Genomic DNA, 22,306 nt, shown 5'->3' with positions numbered 1-22,306 from the left:
CCACTGTCCCGGAGAATGCTGTCCAGGTTTTCCGTGTTTTGGATGCAGACTTGGACTATAGACTTCTTTTTCAGTATTACAGTTTTTTGCATACTATGTTTATCACCTAATCTTTCTCACTTTTTTTGTGCTGTGAGGGGAGGGGTGGCGATTTGAGGGTCAATGTCCACGCTCTGTTTTGTTCATTTTTTGTGCAGGAGGAAGGATTTAGAGGTTAATGTGCCTGTTCCATTTTTGTTTCTTTTGTGCGGGGTGGGGAATTCGGGGGTTGATGCTTGTGCTGCCTTTATTTTTTTTTTCTTGGTTTCATGGCTTCCCAGAGAAGTAGAATTTCAGAGTTTGTATACTTTGATAATAAAATAATCTTTGAACCTGATCCTACCAGTTCTTATGCAGTTCATTTGAGATATCAACTCTTTTCAAAAACAATTTTCCCCTCAGATTCCATGATATTGTTATTTTTCTGAGTAACTGTTTATACTAGTTTATTTCTATTGTTATATTTCACTAGGTGTCAAAATGGTTGTTGTGATGCATCTAGTGTGCTTGTCGCTCTTTCAGCTTCTACTGCTGGCTAACAGTCTTGAGAAAAGGAGAGCTGAATGTGCAAGTCTCTCCCTGCCAGTACATAGCTTCTCCAACAGCAAACCTCTCGTAGTGCCTCCTCACTGGCGACATATGGAAACTGAACTTCTTTTGGATTCAGGCTGAATTACAGAGGATGAGGAGGAGAACTGGCCCCTGCACATGTAGCAGACACGCCCATTGGTGTGTAGACGCTCGTGAACCAGATCCCCAGCTATGAGTAAATAGTCCCACTGCCTTGTGGTTAGCCTCAGGAGAGACGAAGGATACAGGAATAAACCCAGGCAGCAAATCCGGAGTGGAGCCCTGCAGGCGGCTGGATGCCATTGAACATCCTTCCAGCAGCTCCTGCAGCCAAGCTGGTGTCAAACGTATTGCTTCATAAGCTTTCCTTTGGACTACACTGGTGAGGCCAAGAGAGGGATCTTGACAACTGGGCATCTCATACCTTCCACCCAGGCTTGTGATGATGATCGTCATCATCATCACCCATTGTCCTTCGAGACAGACGGATGTCAACCATATTTTACTATCACTAGTTTCAATGAATGCTGGATGCACTCTAGAACAAACAAACAAACTGCATGCATGTACAAACGAAAGGGAAATTTCTGACAGACATAATCCTATTTTTCCTATTTTAGTATGGATTTGGGTGCTTCACGGCTAGTTTTGAATTTTATTTTGTAGCCAATAACATACTTATTTTGGAATTCATTGCCAATTATCTGTGGAAAGCAATGGAATAGTAAGATGGACCTTGCTAAAACAAAAATAAGCTAATAACTAACAGCCAAAATAGCCAAGCACAGGATTCCAGAAAGCACACTTGAGAACTAGGTTTGAAATATTTCAAAATGAGTAAGTTTAGATATTATAAGGCACGGTATTAATTTAACCATTAAAACATTTCAAAACTGTGAGTAAAACCAAGTTAAAAGCTCTACTGACCATGTAGAATATACCATTACCTCAGTGTGAACTCTTTGTATGTGCGCTCGTAGATTGCCTCTCTGTGAAAACGAGGCTGGACAAAAGACACAAAAATGTGGTTTTTCACCAGTATGCTTGATCATGTGAATTTGCAATGCTCCTTTCTGGTTGAAAGCCTTTCCACAATCACCACATTTAAATGGCCGTTCACCTACAATACCAAGTAAAAGTTGGTAAGTGCAGAAAGATTTGCAGAAAAGTGATGTAATACACATTGTACTGGGTTAAACTAATGATGAACTTTTTTAGTAATATTGTGCATTAGTTCATGGTTCATTATTTACAATAGTTATTGCTCAAAGTATCATGAAGTTCTCAACTAAACACACTGCAATCAAATATGTTATGAACAGAACAGAGCAGTACAGCACTGAACAGGCCATTTGATTCATGATGCTGTGCCAATCTTGCTGCCAATTTATACTAAATGCCCTCCATTTCCTATACAGCTTTCTAAGAGCCTCAAACTCTACCAAACTGCTTGCTTCCATACTACCTTGGCAACCTATTCCACTGACCATCCACTCCCTACATTCTTAATACGCCTATAAATGAAAACAAGCATGCCGTATGCCATTTTTTTTTAAACTAACTTATCCACTTGCATAGCCACTTTCGAAGAACTATGGACCCGGACTCTAAGATCCTTTTGAATTTCAATGCTGTTAAGGGGTTTACCATTATTGTAATATTTTCTCCTTCTATTTGACCTCCGAAAGTGCAACATCTCACTTTTGCCTGGATTAAACTCCGAATACCACTTTCCTGCCTTTATCTGTAACTGATCTATATCTCACTATATACTCTTTGATATCCTTTATACTATCCACAACGCCATCAGTCTTAGTATCATCCACAAACTAGCTGACCTACCATCAACACTTTCATCCAAATCACTGAAATACTGGAGATCACATAACAGATTCCCAAACCCCTAGCAGGAATACAGACTTGCATCTGGAATCCAAATTTGCAATAGATTCCATACATCATTATCTACATATTTATAGCCAGAAACTTGATAACAAGTATTAATACCAATAATAAAAATGCCTTGGTTCTGCCTACTGAATAATGACAATTAGCATTCACGAACTAGCTTCTTTCTGGCATATTTAATGATGAGCTGCACTTTTTTTGCATTGGATCCCAATACCAAACAGAATCAAAGGCAAGTTAAATTCCTTCCTTTAAGAATTTAAAAATTCTTGTTTTAAAAAAAAGGTTATAACAATACAATAAATAAAAGATGGGTGGCAGCACAGTGCAAATCTGACATAACGCTCAAGTTCTGAAATAAATTCCTTCAGTCTTCACATTTCAAGTGAAGTTTGATAACAATCACTCAAACCCCATAAATAATTTTCCAGTTCAAGCTCAGCCCTGCCACCAAACTTGCTCCCATTATCTCCACTTAATAACAATCCGGCAGATTGTTCTCATATCTGTTAGAATTTCATTGCATAAATTGGGGAAATGACATCAAGAATCAGGGCAGCGAGGTCAAATCATGCTCTATGTGACTGATTAAAGTTACCATAACCATCTTTCATTTAAACCATCTTTCACCTTGGGAGAAGCAATTTCATATCAATTAAAGTGGGGAAACATTTTATGCCAATGAATTGCTCAAAAACAATGGTCCCCAACCTCCGGGCTGCGGACCGATACCGGACCGCGAAGAACGCAGTGGTGCAACGGTAGTCAGAACGCACCCAGCACATCTTTAAGAAAAAAGCCAAAATAAGCTAATTAATTAGGTGCTGCCCGGCACGTAAATGTCGGCCCAGATCAGAGGCAACCCAATTGCCAATCGCCGCTGATCTGGGCCGACATTTACGTGCTGGGCGGCACCTAATTAATTAGCTTGTTTATTTCGGCTTTTTTCTTAAAGATGTACTGGGTGTGTTCTGGCTACCGCTGCATTCTTTGTGGCCCGGAGGTTGGGGACCACTTTTGACCCAACATCTTTTGACCAGTGTAGTAACGGGTAGATCACATAATTAAAGACTAATTACTGCCGTAATAATTTTCAAAGAATTAAATAATCCATTAATAGTACACTAGAGAGAATAGTTTCAAATATTTTCAGTTTTTTCCATTGTAAAATACCCTAATCAATGCTTCACTACATGTAATATGTATGTGTCAATTCAAAAATTTATAATTTTATCAGATTACCTAAATGCTTTCAATGCCAAAAAAGTAGCAGTTTGTTTTGGTAGAATTTAAGTAACTGACAGGGATCTTGGGAGTACAGAGAGACCGTGGAATGTTTGTCCATAGCTCCCTGAAAGTAGTAACACAAGTGAATAGGGTAGTGAGAAATGCTTGCCTTCACACAGCATGGTACTAAGTGTAAGAGTTGGGACTTGTGATTTGTTGTAGAAAACATTGGTCAGACCACATGCAGTTTGGTCGCTACACTATAGAAAGTATGTGGTGAAGAACAGAGACGGTGCAGAAGACATTTACGAGGATGTTTTCTGGAATGATGGTCTGTTGTTACAAGTAGAAATTGGATAATCTAGGGTTTATTCTCACTGCAAAGTAGAAAGATCAGAGGCAAACTTAGAGGTTTATGAAATTATGAGGGGCATAGATAGGAAAAACACTCAGTTCTAGAGGAGAGGTTTAAGGGCAGAGGTTTAAGGTGACATGGAAGAAATTTAAAGAAGATCTGATGGATAAGTTTTTCCACAGAGAGAATGGAGAATATCTCAAACATGCCAAAGATAGTGGAAATGGATATAATTACATAAAAGGCATCTGGACAAATACTTGTATACAAAAGGCACAGAGAGCGAATGTAGCAAATGTAGATAAGCATCACAGATGGCAAGGATAAGATGGGTAGAAAGGGCTCGTCTATGTGCTGTACATTTCTATCATTCTATGTTAATCACCTGCATTAACAGAAAATGAATCATCTTCTGAATTATGTTGTAAAAAGGCACTCTGATAAATAATCCCATATTAGCTATACAGCATACCTCACCTGTATGTATTCTGATGTGGCGAATAAGCTGGCTAGGTTTTTGGAATGTTTTTCCGCAATGTTCACAACGATGAGAGAACCCTGATCTATCTACATGTCTTTTATACTGTTTTGTACACAGGGATGACCTGGGAATTAAGGGAAGCATAAAACATATGAACATCATATTGAAGCACTTGCAATATTTTATGGAAAAATATTACAGCAAAAGAGCATCTAGCATTTCTTCTGTAAGCATTCACCACAAAAATTTACTGCATTTTAAGCAGTGTCACTGAAAGGCTTAAATTACAAACAGACAGTAATAGATTAAATGGATAGCAACTGGAAAATGAATTTCAATGCACTGAAACGTGAAGTCATCCACCTTGGATTAAGTATTACTTTCTAAATGGTGAAAAGCAAAAGGTCAAAAATACCATAGAGGTCCAGGTATATTGATTATTAAAATACCATCCAGTGTACTGAAAATATTTCCAAAAGAATAGAGACCTTTATACCTGGAGGATTGGAGTATCAGGGTAAAAAGTAATGCTACAGCTTTCCAAATCCCCAGCAACAAAACCTGAAGTACTGCAAGGAATTATAGATGCCACATCTTTGGGAGAAAATACCAATTTCGTAGAGTTCAAAATAAATGTACCAAAATGGTATGATGAGTCTGACTGTTAAATTAAAAGATTCCACAAACTATGACTGGTTAGAGGTAGGATTGGGGGTGGTGAGGGGAAAATATTTCTAGAAATTTCCGATAATTACATGAGTCTTTCATCCCCGAACAATACAAAAAGCCCTCACGAATTGGCCAGGGTCCTAATTTAGAGAATACCTTTGTAACTTTGAGAAAAGACAGAGGGAATATCTCGCCATCTGAAGAAAAAAAAACAATGAATTCTCACACATACAATTTTCCAATACCTATCCACCTATGGGGGAATCCAATAAAATGACATAAATAGTAAATTGTCTCCCTACAATCTGCACTTTAAAAACAGACATGGTAGTGGGAAAACCAAGATAATGCAACTGATGTTAATCTGAAACAACAGAAAAAGCTGAAGATACACAACAGACAAGGCAGCATTTGTGGAGAGAGAAAGACAGTTAATATGTCAGGTTGACAGTCCAATGACAATCATCAATACCATTTCTCTCTGCACAGAAACTGCCCAACCCACTGATATTACTAACAAGGTGTGTACTGTCATTACACTATACAATTCTTATCTGAACAGCTGCTTCAGATAAGTAAAAGTTTATAGCTATTGACCTATTTATTGCTGATTTCATATGCCTGTATGGAAAAGCGGAAGCAGCTATAAATAGAATTTAGTCAATGGATCACCACAAACCTCAAGAGTATTAGCTTCCCACTGACAATTCCCATCAACAAAGTTTCAGGTAATTTTAAGATGTGCTGCACATCTACATTTAATAAGACAGTCAAATTTCATTAAAAATGAATGTTATTTAGATACGTAGGCTGAAATATTAACTGCAGGCGGGCTGGAATGAAAATATCATGATCTGACAAATGGCAGAACACTGTTTACCACAGGTAGAAACATATTTACTTTCTAACTGTATTACTATGCAACGTATGAGACAGCCTTAAATTTACAGCATAAATAAGCCGTTACATTTCTGCTTCAATTCACACACCTAACTCTATAGTGTGATTTCATATGATCACGTAGTTGGGAAGGCCTTTCAAATTCTTTAGTGCAGATCTTACAAACATGCACTTGGCTTCCATTTAGTTCCTGCCGATGTTCCTCCATATGTCTACTAAGTTGGCTCTGTAATGTAAATTCATCACCACATTCTGTACATATCAGGTTCTACAGAGGAGAAGATACAAAAAAAAGTCAGGCCATTTGAAATTGTAAAAGTTTCTGCAAATTGTGTCAAAATTCAATTATTTTCACAGATTAATTAATAAAGTTTATGACAGTAAAATCTAAACTAGTGATTTTAATTTAATATTCCTATTCTTTCCACTCCTATCTCATGGCCCTTTTAACCTTTATGTTTAGAATTAAGGTAGTGATAATCTTGTCCTACCAGCCACCATTTTAATCAATCATTGCAAATAATTCAGTGTCAAACCCAAATCCCATGATGCTTAACCTAACCTTTAACAGCAATGTGTAAACAGAAACAGATGTTAGCTGGTAATTGTGTAGAATACAGAAGCTCAGCTTATTATAAAGTTTTATACTCTATTAGAACTAATAAATTCTAAATCAGAAATCCAAGCTTGGAAGAGAAATGTCACCAGGCTCACTCACAGTAAGTGGCATCTCCCCACTTAAGATGCAGCAAATCTGAGATTTCCACATCATGCACAAACTCCAAACTTTCAGACTGCTCGTGCAGCATTCCTGTGATTTTGCATCAAGTACTGTACTGCACACGCTGACCACCAAAGCAGCACAAAATCCCTGAGATCACTCAGCACTTACACTATACGATCATATCCCACAACTGTAACTCTATGGTTAAATGGACAGGAACAGGTACAAGCATGATCTCAATTACATCCCTTTCTGAACTTGTCAAATTTAAATATTGGCATGCTTACTTTTAAAGTTACAATAATTTTGATTTGTTTTAATAGGTTGCTTTTAAATGGCTTATGTTATTTAGAATCCACAGGGGACTATCTTGTCTCCCTTTCTCTTCACCATTTACACCTTGGACTTCAACTACTGCACAGAGTCTTGTCATCTTCAGAAGTTTTCGGATGACTCTGCCATAGTTGGATGCATCAGCAAGGGAGATGAGGCTGAATACAGGGCTACGGTAGGAAACTTTGTCACATGGTGTGAGCAGAATTATCTGCAGCTTAATGTGAAAAAGACTAAGGAGCTGGTGGTAGACCTGAGGAGAGCTAAGGTACTGGTGACCCCTGTTTCCATCCAGGGGGTCAGTGTGGACATGGTGCAGGATTACAAATACCTGGGGATACGAATTGACAATAAACTGGACTGGTCTAAGAACACTGAGGCTGTCTACAAGAAGGGTCAGAGCTGTCTCTATTTCCTGAGGAGACTGAGGTCCTTTAACATCTGCTGGATGATGCTGAGGATGTTCTACGAGTCTGTGGTGGCCAGTGCTATCATGTTTGCTGTTGTGTGCTGGGGCAGCAGGCTGAGGGTAGCAGACACCAACAGAATTAACAAACTCATTCGTAAGGCCAGTGATGTTGTGGTGATAGAACTGGACTCTCTCACGGTGGTGTCTGAAAAGAGGATGCTGTCCAAGTTGCATGCCATCTTGGTCAATGTCTCCCATCCACTACATAATGTACTGGGTGGGCACAGGAGTACATTCAGCCAGAGACTCATTCCACTGAGATGCAGCACAGAGCGTCATAGGAAGTCATTCCTGCCTGTGGCCATCAAACTTTACAACTCCTCCCTTGGAGGGTCAGACACCCTGAGCCAATAGACTGGTCCTGGACTTATTTCATAATTTACTGGCATAATTTACATATTACTATTTAACTATTTATGTTTCTATTACTATTTATTATTTATGGTGCAACTGTAACGAAAACCAATTTCCCCTGGGATCAATAAAGTATGACTATGACTAGAATACGTCAGACAAATTTGCTTTGAAACTCATCTACACTAGAGTTTAGTTTCTATTCCAATGGCATGATGGAATGCTGTCTTAGAAGGTCTCACCACAGTACAAGGCCTTGCCTCTGTGGACTGGAGTGCAATTTTCCGGCAAGATCTGCAGAATCGTTTGTGGTTAAAATACCAGCTGTTTCTTGGTGCATCTTGAGGACCACACACTTCCCAATTATCAGAGCTTCCTAACCTTACAAAAGTTAAGCTCTTGTTTCCTCTATGTTATAAAAAGCACCCTAACACTGCAAAGCTATTATCTAATTTACCCGCAGCAACAATGAAAATCTATAGCTACATAAGAGGTCTGCAAAAGATAGTGCTTAGATCTCTTTTTGAAAATTTTAATTATGCATTAGATAAATTTTAAGGTCATGCCTCTTCTGCCATAGTCATAATTGACAATGTGTTATCGTAAAGCAATTTCAAGTTAAAGCTAGTGTTCTTTGGAACATATATGTAACAGGGCATAATTAATATGATTTAATATAAAAGTAAATGTAGATGACAACCAGTGAAAACTCACCTCCTCTTTCTCATGCAGCATAATGTGAGCTTTAAGGCTGGCCACGCGGGAAAACTTTTTGCCACAAACGGGGCAAGATGGGTCATTTGCATTGTGAGTAGCTTTGTGCAATATAAGATTAAATTCCACATTAAAGGATGCTGGGCATTGATCGCACCGGTAAGGCTGTTTACACAGACAAAGCAAAAATAAAGTTTGCAGTTTTAAAGTATTAGGCAAATGCAAATAACAATTCGTCTCTTGGCTAAAACTGAGCCATGCGTCATTTATGAGCTACAATTTAACATCAAACACTGCCAACATTTAGTTCTAAAAATATTTCACCTGGAGTTTAAATACTTTTAGTCTATCAAGAGCTAGTACAAGTTACTTTCTGTCACTCTGCAAAGTAGTCAATATGTCACAGGCATATAGGAATGGGTCATTTAGTCCTTCAAACCTGTTCCAATACCAACATCTTGAACATAACAGACCATTCTGTAAAACTTTCAAATGCACCTTCAAAAATAAAATAAACATCAAGATACAAAAGACCTTAGGACAACCAGGCCAAAAGCCTGGCTAGAGGTAGCACAGAGTATCTCAAAAAAAAAAGAGAAAGAAGGAAGCTTGGTTGGAGTCATGAGTAGCAATGGAGGTGTATAGAAATCTCACAAGGTTGAGCGGTTGGAACCTACATTTTAGAATTTGAAAACTAACACAATTTCTAAGTCAACTTTCAAAGACTTTTAGATCATGGTCAATTGGTATCTCCATGCATCTATACATCTTTCTCGGTCTCGGCCTGAAACTTCAGCTGTTTAATCGTTTCCATAGATGCTGTTTGACTTTAGAACATCATAAAGTTTTTGTCAAGACTTTCAGCCCAAAGTTTGCCAAATCCCTGTTCATATAGTGTACTGAAATATTTGGTGCAACTAAGACTTGCTGACTTCCTCCAGCATTTGGTGGGTGTTGCTTTGAACTTCTAACATCTGCAGACTTTGTGTTTACAACTTGTCATGATACTGTAATGTATACTGAAATATATTCTGCCACTGCATTTGGCAAAACTTGTCCTAAATTCTATCAAATCTACTACCAAAAATATTTAATTTTAGCTTATAAAATAAAAACAGACAACTTTATCTTCTCATTACTGGGTGAGCTGGAGCAGCAAACTGTGATAATCAGTCCAATACTAGACCCACACTGCGTCCAGTATGGCTAACATAAAACAAAGGCTACCCCTGTAGTTTATTGGCGAGCAGAATAGAAAACAGATGATGTGGGCTATTCCTGGGAGCAGATATTAGACATCTGATTATTTTTATATGCTTGCCTCAGATATTCTTTGTCCTCATTAAATTTTGTGTGGGGTGACCTTCCAATTGGTTGAGCTCCTTTGCCTCCAGGTCGTCAATTTTCAATCGAGTAAGGCCAAGAAAAAACAAAGGACATTACAACAGAATTGAATTTGGAACTGGCGGGGAATCAAAAGGAAGTTCACGCAAGTGATTCTTGGATTGAAAGTCTTATCAAATGAGGAGCGTTTGATGGCTCTGGGCTTGTACGCACTGGAGTTCAGAAGAATGAGGGGATGGGATCTGATTAAAAACTATCAAATGTTGAAAGGCCTTGATAGAGAGGATATGGACAGGATGTTTCCTATGGTGGGGGAGTCTAAGACCACAGGACACAGCCTCAAAATAGAGGGACAACCACTAAAAACGAAGATGAGGATGAAGTTCTTTGGCCAGAGAGTGAGGAATCTGTGGAACTCATTGCCACAGATGACTGTGGAGGCCAAGTCATTGGGTATATTTAAGGCAGAGGTTGACAAAGATTCTTGATTAGTCAGGGCATAAAGGGATAGGAGAGTAGGCAAGAGATTGGGGCTCAGAGGGAAATGGATCTGCCATGATGAAACATAGAGCAGACTCGATGGGCCAAATGGCCTCATTCTGCTCCTATATCTCGTGGTCTTATGAATTTCTAAGCCATTGTTGACTTGACTGAGTAAGGAGGTGCAGGTACTACCCAACCTTGGATTATCAGCCATAAATCAAGCTGCTTTAACTGGCCATTTCACTACCAGAAGCATTAAGGGCAGGATGCAGAGCAGGGCGAAGAAGTGGCAGATGGAATTCAATCTGGAAAAATGTGAAATGATTCATTTTGGAAGGTCAAATTCAAAGGCATATTTAACAGTTAATGGCAGGATTCTTAGCAGTGTGGAAGAATACAGATTTTGGTGTCCACACCCATGGACCCCTCTAAGTTCTACACAAGTTGAAATAGTTGTTGTTAAGGTGTAAAGTGTGTTGGCCTTCATTAGTCAGGGAATGAGTTCTAGAACTTGAGGTGATGTTGCAGCTCTATAAAACGCTGGATAAATCACATTTGTAATATTATGTTCTGTTCTGATTGCCTCATTACATGAAGGATGTGGAAGCTTTACAGAGGGTGCAGAGGAGATTTACCAGGATGAGGCCTGGATTAGAGAGCAGGTTTTATGAGGAAAAGTTGAGTAAGCTAGGGCTTTTGTCTTTGGAAAGGAGGGTGACAAAAGACTTGATAGAGGTGCACAAGATGATAAGCAGCATAAATTGAGTGGATAGAACAGAGACTTTTTCCCCAGGCGGAAATGGCTGATACGAGGAGGAATGATTACAAGGTGATTGAAGCAAAGTATGGGGAGGGGGGAAAATGTCAGAGGTAAACTCTTCTTTAAAAAAAAAAACAGAGTGGTGGGTGTGTGCCAGGATGGTGATAGATGCAGATATATTAGAGGCATTTAGATATTCTTAGATAGGCATATGGATGATAGAAAAATGGAGAGCTATGTTGGAGGAAAGAGTTAGATTGATCTTAGAGTAGGTTAAAAGGTCAGCATAACACCGTGAGGCAATGGGCCTATACAGTACTGTAATGTTCTATATTCAATCACAAATTTGGACAATATACAGGAGCGCATTCCTATGAGAGTCAGGGGAGACTATTCCAGTCAGTCTTCTCCCATCTCTGGTTTGCAAGGGCATGCTATAGTAGCACCCAAGTACAGTAAATTCCACACAAATATGAGATCTTTGAGCATTCTTAGTCTGTTTTATTCCACAGGATACTGTCTTAATAGCCAAGTGAGAGAGTAGGAGCCACAGAGAAGCTACTTCTATTCTTTAATTATTTGATATTAATAAGATTGTTTTAATATTATTTAATTTAGCTCCAAACTACATGTTAATTAGAAGACCTTCAATTTTTCAAACTTTTGAGGATCAGAAACAAGTGAACTTACCTTGTCATTTTCCTCATGCTCCCGCAAGTGGCGTTGTAATTGATTGTATTTGGAAAATGTTTGGAAACAGATATCACATTTATGAGCATCTCTGTACTGAGTATCCTGGGACTCAAGAAACCCATTTGCATTGTCTGCACCCAATTCCAGCAAATTATCTATAAAAGAAAAAAGAAAAAGAAAGAATAAAGAGGGACAGTTCCAGTATTGGCGCCTGTAACTGTTTTATCAGTAATACTTGTCCAGATTTTCTCTCTTATGGAGATTGACTGATCTGCAAGGAATTTCCAACATTTTAAAGTTCTAACAGCAGTTGACTTTTTTTTGCCTGAGATTCCAGCAGCTAGAGCCATTTGATTTTCCAACATTTCTCTTTTGGTTCCAGTTCTGTACAACAGCTTCAACCTGCATTTCACAGCTTTTGCATGTTCTCTCTCTAAAAACCCTCATTAATCCATCAACAAGATAGCTTTCTAAACAGCTTATCCCTTCAGAGATATTCTTGTTGATCCTACCCAATCTTAATACTTTTTTTCTTATTCTTCCATTTCTGAAGAGTCTTTGACCTGAAATGTTAACTCCACTTCTCTCTCCAAAGTTACAGTGTGACCCACAGGTCACTCATTTCTAGAATTACCTCTATATATTCTTTATTACAGATCCAGTACTTTTGTAGTTTAAATCTAAAGTGCTGCAAGTATGATCGTGCAGATGCATCAAATAGTTAACAAGACAAATTGCATAGCTTGCTATTGCTAGAAGTTGGGAGTTTAAAAATATTGATCCATCTTTACAGGGTGTTGGTGTATTGCATTAGGGTCCTGGTCCTTACTTAAAGGAGGATATACTGACGATGGAAGTACATAGGCTCACCAGGTAATGAATAACCGACTTATGAAAATCTGAATTTATGCAAGTTCTCACTTTTAGAGCTTGTAATATTAATATATTTCATGATACCTACAGATGACTGCATTCAATATTGAGTTAATTAATTTAATTATGGGTAGTGTTAGGGTGATTATTCAGTTAAATTAGAACAATAGGTAGAGCAATATGATACAAGTAGTGATAAGAAAACAGGTGTTTCTGACTTGCAGAAAAATTGGTTAACTTACATTTCAATAACCCAGGGACTGTTGAAGTCCAAAAAATGATTTACAGGACTAATTCCTGGGATGAGAAAACTATCCTATCATGAGTGGCTTAAAAAGTTGGATATGTAGAATTTGGAGTTTAGAAGAATGAGGAATGATCTTATTGAAACAAAATTCCCAAAAGGGCTGTATCAAATTGTCTCCACCAGTGGGAGACTACCAATAAGGGCACATAGCAACAAGATAAGGGGCCAAACAACAGGAATTCTGCAGATGCTGGAAATTCAAGCCACACACATAAAAGTTGCTGGTGAACGCAGCAGGCCAGGCAGCATCTCTAGGAAGATAAGGGGCCACACACTTAAAACTGAGCAGTGTAGGAAATTTCTTCCCTCTGGTCAATCTTGGAGTTTTCTGCATGGAAGGATTTTGGAAGTTAGATCATCTAAGGCACTTAAAGAGGGAGATTTTTTTTTTGGAAAAAAAGTAGTTACTGGGAATTAGCACAAAAGAAACGAAGTCCATTACAGATCAGCCAAGATTACACTGAATGACAGGACAGACTCAAAAGGCCAAATTACCTACTTCTGCTCCTATTGTCCTGTTGATCATGCCAGTGATTCTCTTTCCCTTAAAAACACCGAGATTAATCTCATGGAGCAAGTCCAGTGAAGGAGCATTAACACAAGAAAGTCTACAGATGCAAGAAATCCAAAGCAACACACACAAAATGCTAGAGAAACCCAGCAGGTCAGGCAGCATCTATGGAAAAGAGTGAAGAGTCGATGTTTTGGGCCAAGACCCTTCTTCAGGACTGAGAAGGGGAAGATGCAAGAATAAAAAGGTGGGGAGAGGGAGAAAGAGGCTAGCTGGAAGATGATAGATGAAGCCAGGTGGGTAGGAAAGGTAAAGGGCTGGAGGAGAAAGAATCTGAGAAGAGAGGAGAGTGGAAAATAGATAGGTAGATCCCAAAAGAAATTGCAGTGTCACAGCCACATTACAAGTGCACAGATATACAAATATTAAAGAGAAGTAGGAGAGAATTTGAAAAAATAAGGGGAAGGGGAACCCAGAAGGAAGTAATAGGGAGGTCAGAAGAAGTGAAATCATTGGACTATGGCATGGTGCCAGAGGACTGGAAAATTGCAAACGTTACTCCACTCTTTAACAAAAGAGAAAGGCAGCAGAAAGGAAATTATAGACCAGTTAGCCTGATCTTAGTGCTTGGGAAGATGTTAGAGTCAATTGTTAAGGATGAGGTGATGCAGTACTTGATGACACAGGACAAGATAATACAAAGTCAGCATGGTTTCCTTCAGGGAACATCCTCCTTAATGAACCTGTTGGAATTCTTTTGAGGAGATTACAAATAGGATAGATAAAGGGGATGCAGTGGATGTTGTATATTTGGACTTTCAGAAAACCTTTGACAAGGTGCCACACATGAGGCTGTTTACCAAGTTAAGAGCCCATGGTATTACAGGAAAGTTACTAACATGGTTAGAGCATTGGCTGATTGGTAGGAGACAGCGAGTGGGAATAAAAGGATCCTTTTCTGGTTAGCTGCCAATGATTAGTGGTGTTCTGCAGGGGCTAGCGTTGGGACCACTTCTTTTCATGCTGTATATAAATGATTTAAATGATGGAATAGATGCCTTTGTTGCCAAGTTTACAGATGATACGAAGATTGGTGGTGGTGCAGGTAGTGTTGAGGAAACAGGTAAGATGCAAAGAACATAGACAGGTTAGGAGAATGGGCAAGAAAGTGGCAAATGAAATTGCACTTTGATAGTAGAAATAAATATGTGGACTATTTTCTCCACGGGGAGTAAATCCAGGAATCTGAGATTCAGTGGGACTTGGGAGTCCTTGTGCAGAACACACTAAAAGTTAACTTGCAGGTTGAGTCGGTGGTGAGGAAGGCAAATGCCATGTTAGCATTCATTTCAAGAGCTCTAGAATACAACAGTAAGGAGGTGATGCTGAGGCTTTAAGGCACTGGTGAGGCCTCACCTTGAGTATTGTGAACAGTTCTGGGCCCTTCATCTTAGAAAAGATATGCTGGCAATGGAGAGGGTCCAGAGGAGGTTCACAAGGACGATTCCAGGAATGGAAGGTCTATGATACGAGGAATGTTTGACAGCTCTGGGTCTGTACTTGCTGGAATTCAGAAGGATGAGGTGGGGGGGGGGGGGGGGGAGGGGATGTCATTGAAACTTTTCGAATGTTGAAGGGCCTAGACAGAGTAGATGTGGTAAGGATGTTCCCTGTGGTGGGAGGGTCTAGGACAAGAGGGCACAGCCTCAGGGTAGAATGGCACCCTTTCAAACAGAGATGCGGAGAAATTTCTTTAGCCAAAGGGTGGTGAATTTGAGGAATTTGTTGCCATATGTAGCTGTGGAGGCCAGGTCACTGGGTGTATTTAAGGCAGAAATTGATAGGTTCTTGATTGGACATGGCATCAAAGGTTACGGGGAGAAGGCTGGGAACTGGGGCTGAGGAGGAGATAGAAAAAAGAAACAACCAAGACTGAATGGTGGAGCAGACTTGATGGGCCAGCTTCTGCTCCTATATCTTATGGTCTTATTTGTATTAACAAGCAAGTGTACAGGTGTATATAATAAAGTGGCTTCTGAGTGTATATTGCCTTCACAGACAACATCTGCTCAATTTCCTCCTTTCACCCTACCTCTACATTTGCTTCCAGTCCTCTATGACTTCATGGCTGTGTATCCTTTCACAAGTGAAAAATCTGAATCGTTCACAGTCTCAAAATCTCCCAGAGTAATTCAGCCACCTGAGTTTTAGAAGTTAAACAACTTGCAAATTGCACATAAGTGGTAATGAAATGTTTTACTTTAGATGTTCACCAATAGGGAAATACTGGCCCAGGTCACCCACACAACTTTTCTCCTCAATGAACAGCATAAAAGGGTCCTGATTTTATCCAAGAGGCCACCTGAGTTCACATTTCAATGTGTCATTGAATATGCATTGTCTCAGTTCTGTAATGGAGTGCCAACCTTTATTTAGAGCTCATCTCTAGACTGTGGCTTGAATCCATAACTTGTGTTGAAGCATGATAGATCCACTACCATGCAGTTCACAATTTTGATCGAACCTCTTGCAGCAGAGTACCCAGCTGCCTTAATCCTATTCAGGAACTCCTTCCTTCCACAATCTCTACTTTTAACATAAAACCACATGACTATAAGACACAAGAGCAGAATTAGGCCATTCAGCCCATCAAGTCTGCTCTGCCATTCTATCATGGCTGATTTATTATCCATCTCAATCTAATTCTCCTGAATTCGCCCTGTAACCTTTGATCCCTTACTATAGAAAAATCTATCAACCTTCATCTTAAATATCCAACAACTTGCCCTCCAAAGCTGGCAGTAGCAATGAATTTCACAGATGCATCACACACCGGCTGAAGAAATTCCTCCTCATCTCTGTTCTAAAGCATTGTCCTTATAATCTGAAGGCTACGCCCTCTGGTCCCAGACTCCACACTATTGGAAACATTACCTTCATTTCCTCTTGCAGTTTCAGCTTTATGCTTCCACCACAAGAACATAAGGAAACAGGAGCAGGAGTAAGCCACTCAGCCCCTCTAACCTACACTTCTGTTCAAAAAGATTTTGGCTGATTGATGTTAAGGTCACCTGCTTTTCTGTACCAGGTGCTGTAGCCCAACGTGCAGGACCGTAACATTCATTGAAGTGCCCTGTGGTTTTTGAGGACCTTGGTGATTACAGACGGCAATTTTTAAATTATTTTTAACTTTATTCCTATCAATTCTCCAACTCGCTTTCAAAAGGGAGTCTGGCAAATAAGGCCATCATGAGATGAAAGGAAGTACTGTAACTAGGACATTACAAACATCACTTAAGCAAGCCATTTGATTTTCTGACTCCATAGATTATCAGTTTTTTTGTAGTTCTACTCACTCCACTTTTAAATCTTTGTTACAGGGCACCACTAAGCTTTTGGATCATTCTAATAGGTTCTTTTGGCACACTGATAACTCTTATTGCCCCTTGCGTCTGTAAAATACCTAAATCATATATTTTTTCATCAAGATTGTTACACATGGAAAATCACGTGGAAAATCCTGAATCATAAAATCACTATACATATTACAAAATAATGGCAACCACACTGAAGACTAGGTAAATGGCACTTATCACCTTTCAATCTATTAAGAAACCACATCAGTAAACAAGCACGTGCAATATTTCACTACTTCATCCTAAAAGCAGAAAAATACAATCATCCATAAAACACCATCAGTCCCTCACACCCTAGATCACCCAGAATGCACCTTTACATTTCATTTCTAGTTGCTGTATGTTTTATTAAGACTCCCTTTACCATTCTCAATCCTACCCTTCAACAAACATTTTTTTTAAATTTTACTCAATTTAAATTCTTGTACAGGCATTTAAAAACTACCTGAAGAGGAGGGCAGCCAAGGATTGCAAAGAATTGCCCATAGGACTGAAGAGCAATTTATAACCAACAATGAAAAACAATGTACCCCCTGAAGTAGTTGTTTTCTTTATGCAAGAAACTCTGTTCAAACTTTCTGATGGTTATGCAAATTAGATTTTTATTAGATTTTTGAAACAAGGACTACATTGGGAACACTTATTCCGGGAACAAGGCTTAGAAATACCAGTGGCACTGGTTTATGTCCCAAAAGTCTGTACCATTAAAACCAAGCTAACATGAGGAAGTATTTTAAGGAGAGAGGGAAATGAGGTGAATGGGGTTCCGGGAGCATTTCAGTCATGGGGCAAGTGAAGTGCCACTGGGAACTTGGATGTACCTGACATGAATTAACTCTTATACAGGCATTTAAAAACCACATGACTTAAAATTCCTCAGTGTTATCATTCCAGAGGATTTGCCCTGGGCCCAGCATGCAAGTGCAATGCTGAAGAAAGCACGGCAGTGCCTCTGTTTCCTTTGGAGTTTGCAAAGATTTGGCATGACATCTAAAACTTTGACAAACATCTATCGATGTGTGCTGGAGAGTATATTGACTGGCTAAATCATAACCTGGTATGGAAACACCAATGCCCTTGACGGAAAACCCTGTAAGTAGTAGTGGGTTCGGCCCAGTTCGTCACAGGTAAAGCTCCCTTATATTGAGCACATCTACACGGAGCATTGAACAGGAAAGCAGTATCCATCATCAGGAACCCCCGCCACCAAGGTCATGCTCTCTTCTTGCTGCTGCCACCAGGAAGGTGGTACAGGAGCCTCAGGACTCACACCACCAGATTCAGGAATAGTTACAGGTTTCCCCTGCCATCCAAAGGTAGAGCACTCCTATGAAACGGTCCGTAAGCCGAAATGTCGTAAAGCGAAGAAGCAATTACTATTTATCTATATGGGAAAAATTTGTGAGCGTTCGCAGACCCAAAAATAACCTACCAAATCATGCCAAATAACACATAAAACCTAAAATAACAGTAACATATAGTAAAAGCAGGAAAGATATGATAAATACACAGCCTATATAAAGTAGAAATACTTTTCTACAATTATTACTGCACTGTTCTCCGTAGCAAAAATCTCACACAAGCGCTGTTGGCAAAAACGCGGTGCAAGCGCTCCCCAGTAACCTTTAAGCTATGAAGCTGCCAAATCATACCAAATAACACGTAAAAATACACAGCCTAAATAAAGTAGAAATAAGTTATGTACAGTGTAGTATCACTTACTGGAATCGGGACAGCGCCGAGCACACTGATGATGGTGTGTTTGACTGAGTCGTCGCAGGTTGGGGTGGTGCGGTGGCCCCCACCCTCTGGGCCACCAACCGATACCGATCTGTGAAGCATGCAGGGGTGCAGCGGTAGCCGGGAGGCACACAGCACATCTTTAAGAAAAAAGCCGAAATAAACATGTTAATTAACGAGGTGCCGCCCGACACGTAATTGTCAGCCCAGATCAGTGCCGATTTCCGATTGCGTCGTCTCTGATCTGGGCCGACAATTACCTGTCGGGTGGCACCTAATTAATTAGCATGTTTATTTTGGCTTTTTTCTTAAAGCTGTGCTGTGTGCCTCCCGGCTACTGCTGTATTCTCCGCGAATCGGTATCTGTCCGTGGCCTGAGGGTTGGGGTGGTGGGATACTGGGGTGTCATCTCGTTATCGTCTGTTTCCATTAGGGCAGGCAGGTCATCTTCTATCTCTGCCCGCCTCAATGTCGAAGTTCGTCGTCTGCTGTGGCTGATGTGGAAGGCTTGCTTGACTGCTGAGCCTCACGCATTTTTCTACCACACAGTTCTTTGTAAGCACTCAAACCATCTGCAACTATCCCCTAAACCGACGTACCCTTTCAAAATTAAATTCGTACTTTATCATTACTCATTCGGTTTTGATTGTTATCCTTTCCTCTTCCAATTGCATCAGCTCTTCATCTATCAGTTCTTGTTCATGGGATGCCAAAACCTCTTCAACATCATCTTCGTCAGCTTCCACAAGCCAAACTCACTTTGTTCTTACTTCATTCACGCTTAATTATGTCTAGTTTTACGCTAAGTGTAACACCCTTACGAGCTCTTTTAGGCTTTTCTGATACCATAGAACTCATCTTGCAAACAACTGCTCACAGGCATGTGTTTAAGCAATGCCGGCAAGAATGCAGTTCCAAATCCAGGGAGAGCGGCTGCTCAGGGCACGCGCTGCCTTTTATCGCGCGTTGATTTTTTATTGCGCGCTGCCTTTCTTTGTAACAGTGAAAACACCTTCTGAAAGTGAAAACAGGGTACTAACGTAGGTCTTTCATAACAGTGAGGTTTCGTAAAGCGAACGTTCGAAAAGCGGGGGACACCTATATTAGCCCTCAATCATCAGGGTTTTGAACCAAAAGGGATAATTTCATTTGCCCCATCATTGAAATGTTCCCACAACCAATGGACTCACTTTCAAGGACGCCATCTCATTTTCTCAATAGTTATTGCTTATCTATTTATTATTTCTTTCTTTTTGTATTTGGACAGTTTCTTGTCTTTTGCACAATGGTTAAACACCCAACTGGTGCTGTCTTTCATGAATTCTATTACGGATTTATTGAGTATTCTCACAAGAAAATGAATCTCAGGGTTGTATATGGTGACACAAGTCTATGTACTCTGATAATAAATTTACTTTGAACATTGAATGGCATCCTTTGTTGTACTGTATAAGAAACTGAAACTGCAAACCAGATTAAGTTCGGTGGATTCCAGTTAACTGCACTATCAGTTAATCGGGGCAGCTGCTTACTTGGACAACTCTTAAAGAACAAAATCTAATTGAGTAAACAACTGGGATTTTCTTTATTTGGGACACTATGTTGCTTAATTGGGACAGAACCATTGCCAATTTTTAACTAGATCAGTCGCATGCACATGAGTGGCTGTTGGACACTACTCCATACTTCAAGCGAACAGTTTTAAATTAGCATCGGGTGAATGTGTGTTCAAAAAGCAGTGATTTTTGTAACACTGATAATTCGCGAGAAATAAGCAGTGAGACAATTCAGAACTGTTTTGCTAACTGTGGGCTACCCCTTTAACGGCACTAATACTATCTTTTGCTCACACAAGCATCCACCCCTTTTAAATTCATAATCCCTATTTCTTCAGCATTCAGATACCACCATACACATTTCACATTAAGATTACTGTATAAAGACAAAAGGCTACTTTATATAAGGCAGTTAAAATTGACCAAACCTTTGAAACTTATTCTGTACATCACAACTCAAACAAATTCCATTTCATTTGGCAAAGTAAAATGTTGTCATCATGAATTTCTCAGTCCTGTTGAAACTTCAATATTTTCACTAATTGAAATAAGATGGCACAAGGACAAATTGATCACAGAAACCCTGACAGAAACATTTAAGAAGGACAAGATTTCAAAAGACAGTATCAGCCTCTGATTTATCTACACTTAGATTAGGGAAGTGCAACAAAAGTCAATACCACAAAAATGTTCCATTAGACAAGATCAATAGTTGCCAAATTTTATGAATGATTGCCCCAGTTGTTCATACTCGGGACAATATGACCCCTTCTTTAAATGGAGCTGTCCAGAGGATTCCCCAGGAACTCTCACAGCCAGGGTAATTAATGTGCCAAGTATAATTTAGCTTTAGGTTCTTTAGTGGACTTTCTAAATAAATCTCCTGAAAATTATTAAAGCCCTGGTCTTCATACCACCAGGTTGGGGGGGGGGGGGGGGGGGCATTCAAGCACATGTTTAGAATTCAAAGCGAACAAAAAATGATTTATTTTATTCACATTTTCAGGATGTGCCAGCAATTAATTGCACATCCTCAATTGTACTCGAGAAGGTTGGAGTGAGCAGCCTTGAGTTTGTGAATTTCTTGCGGTTTATTAGGCCATTTCAGAGGGCAGTTAAAGGGCAACTATATTGCTGTGGGTTTTGAATCACCTATCAGCCAGACCAAGTAAGGATAGCATATTTCCTCCCCTACAGGACATTAGTGAACCAGATGGGTCTTGACAATGGTTTCTATGGTCATTTTTAAACTTGAAATCCATCACCATCTGCCATGGTGAGATTTGAACCCAGGGATCTGCGCGGGGTATCTATTATCACAGTGATACCATTGTGCCATCACCTGCCCCGTTTAAAATACACTCAAGTGCAAAATAAATCAAAGGACAACATCATTACACTGTAACATTCAGCTCATCACATTCTCTTCGGTTTTATAGCCTGTCCTTTATATTTGTTCACTTAAATAAGTCAATGCGTTTGAATTCCATCATACCAAATACCATTTATATGGCTATTTCATCATTAATCCTTTTAGATGAACAGGGGTTTCTCAGTCGTCAATCCTCACATTATTTGAAGTATTATAGCATGGCAGATTAAGAGCCAACAGTTAAAGAGCCATGAGCTCTCCTTCAGAGACAAGACAAATCAGATATGTCATTTATTCTTAAGTCATTTCTCACACACAAGCTGTAATGCCTATTTTTTAACACACTGATATATTTCACTCAATTTAGAACATGCACACCTATCATTTTTAAAAAATGGCCTATCCAATTTATTTTAAAATTGTACAAAAACTATAATAGAATATTTTCTCCAATAGAAAAATAGCCTTCCTTGAAAGCTATTTTCCATATTTAAAAGCATGAATCATA

The 22,306-nt window shown here is 39.4% G+C and overlaps 1 protein-coding gene across 3 annotated transcripts in view; it reads right to left on the bottom strand.

The window, feature by feature from the left end:
• Positions 1 to 22,306, bottom strand: part of LOC140199432 (zinc finger protein 236-like) — a 154,734-nt gene that overhangs the window by 95,641 nt on the left and 36,787 nt on the right. For all 3 annotated transcript variants that reach the window (XM_072261550.1, XM_072261535.1, XM_072261541.1), the window contains exons 2-6: positions 12,021 to 12,178; positions 8,744 to 8,908; positions 6,239 to 6,417; positions 4,577 to 4,704; positions 1,557 to 1,729 (exon numbers count right to left, since the gene is read on the bottom strand). In XM_072261550.1, the coding sequence (XP_072117651.1) occupies positions 1,557 to 1,729; positions 4,577 to 4,704; positions 6,239 to 6,417; positions 8,744 to 8,908; positions 12,021 to 12,178 (803 nt within the window). The remainder of the gene's footprint in view (positions 1 to 1,556; positions 1,730 to 4,576; positions 4,705 to 6,238; positions 6,418 to 8,743; positions 8,909 to 12,020; positions 12,179 to 22,306) is intronic.

This window comes from Mobula birostris, chromosome 1 (genome assembly GCF_030028105.1).
Source record: "Mobula birostris isolate sMobBir1 chromosome 1, sMobBir1.hap1, whole genome shotgun sequence".
Taxonomy (NCBI): Eukaryota; Metazoa; Chordata; class Chondrichthyes; order Myliobatiformes; family Myliobatidae; genus Mobula; species Mobula birostris.
The sequence above is the reverse complement of the archived record's forward strand: the minus strand, read 5'-3'. Positions and strand labels throughout refer to the sequence as shown.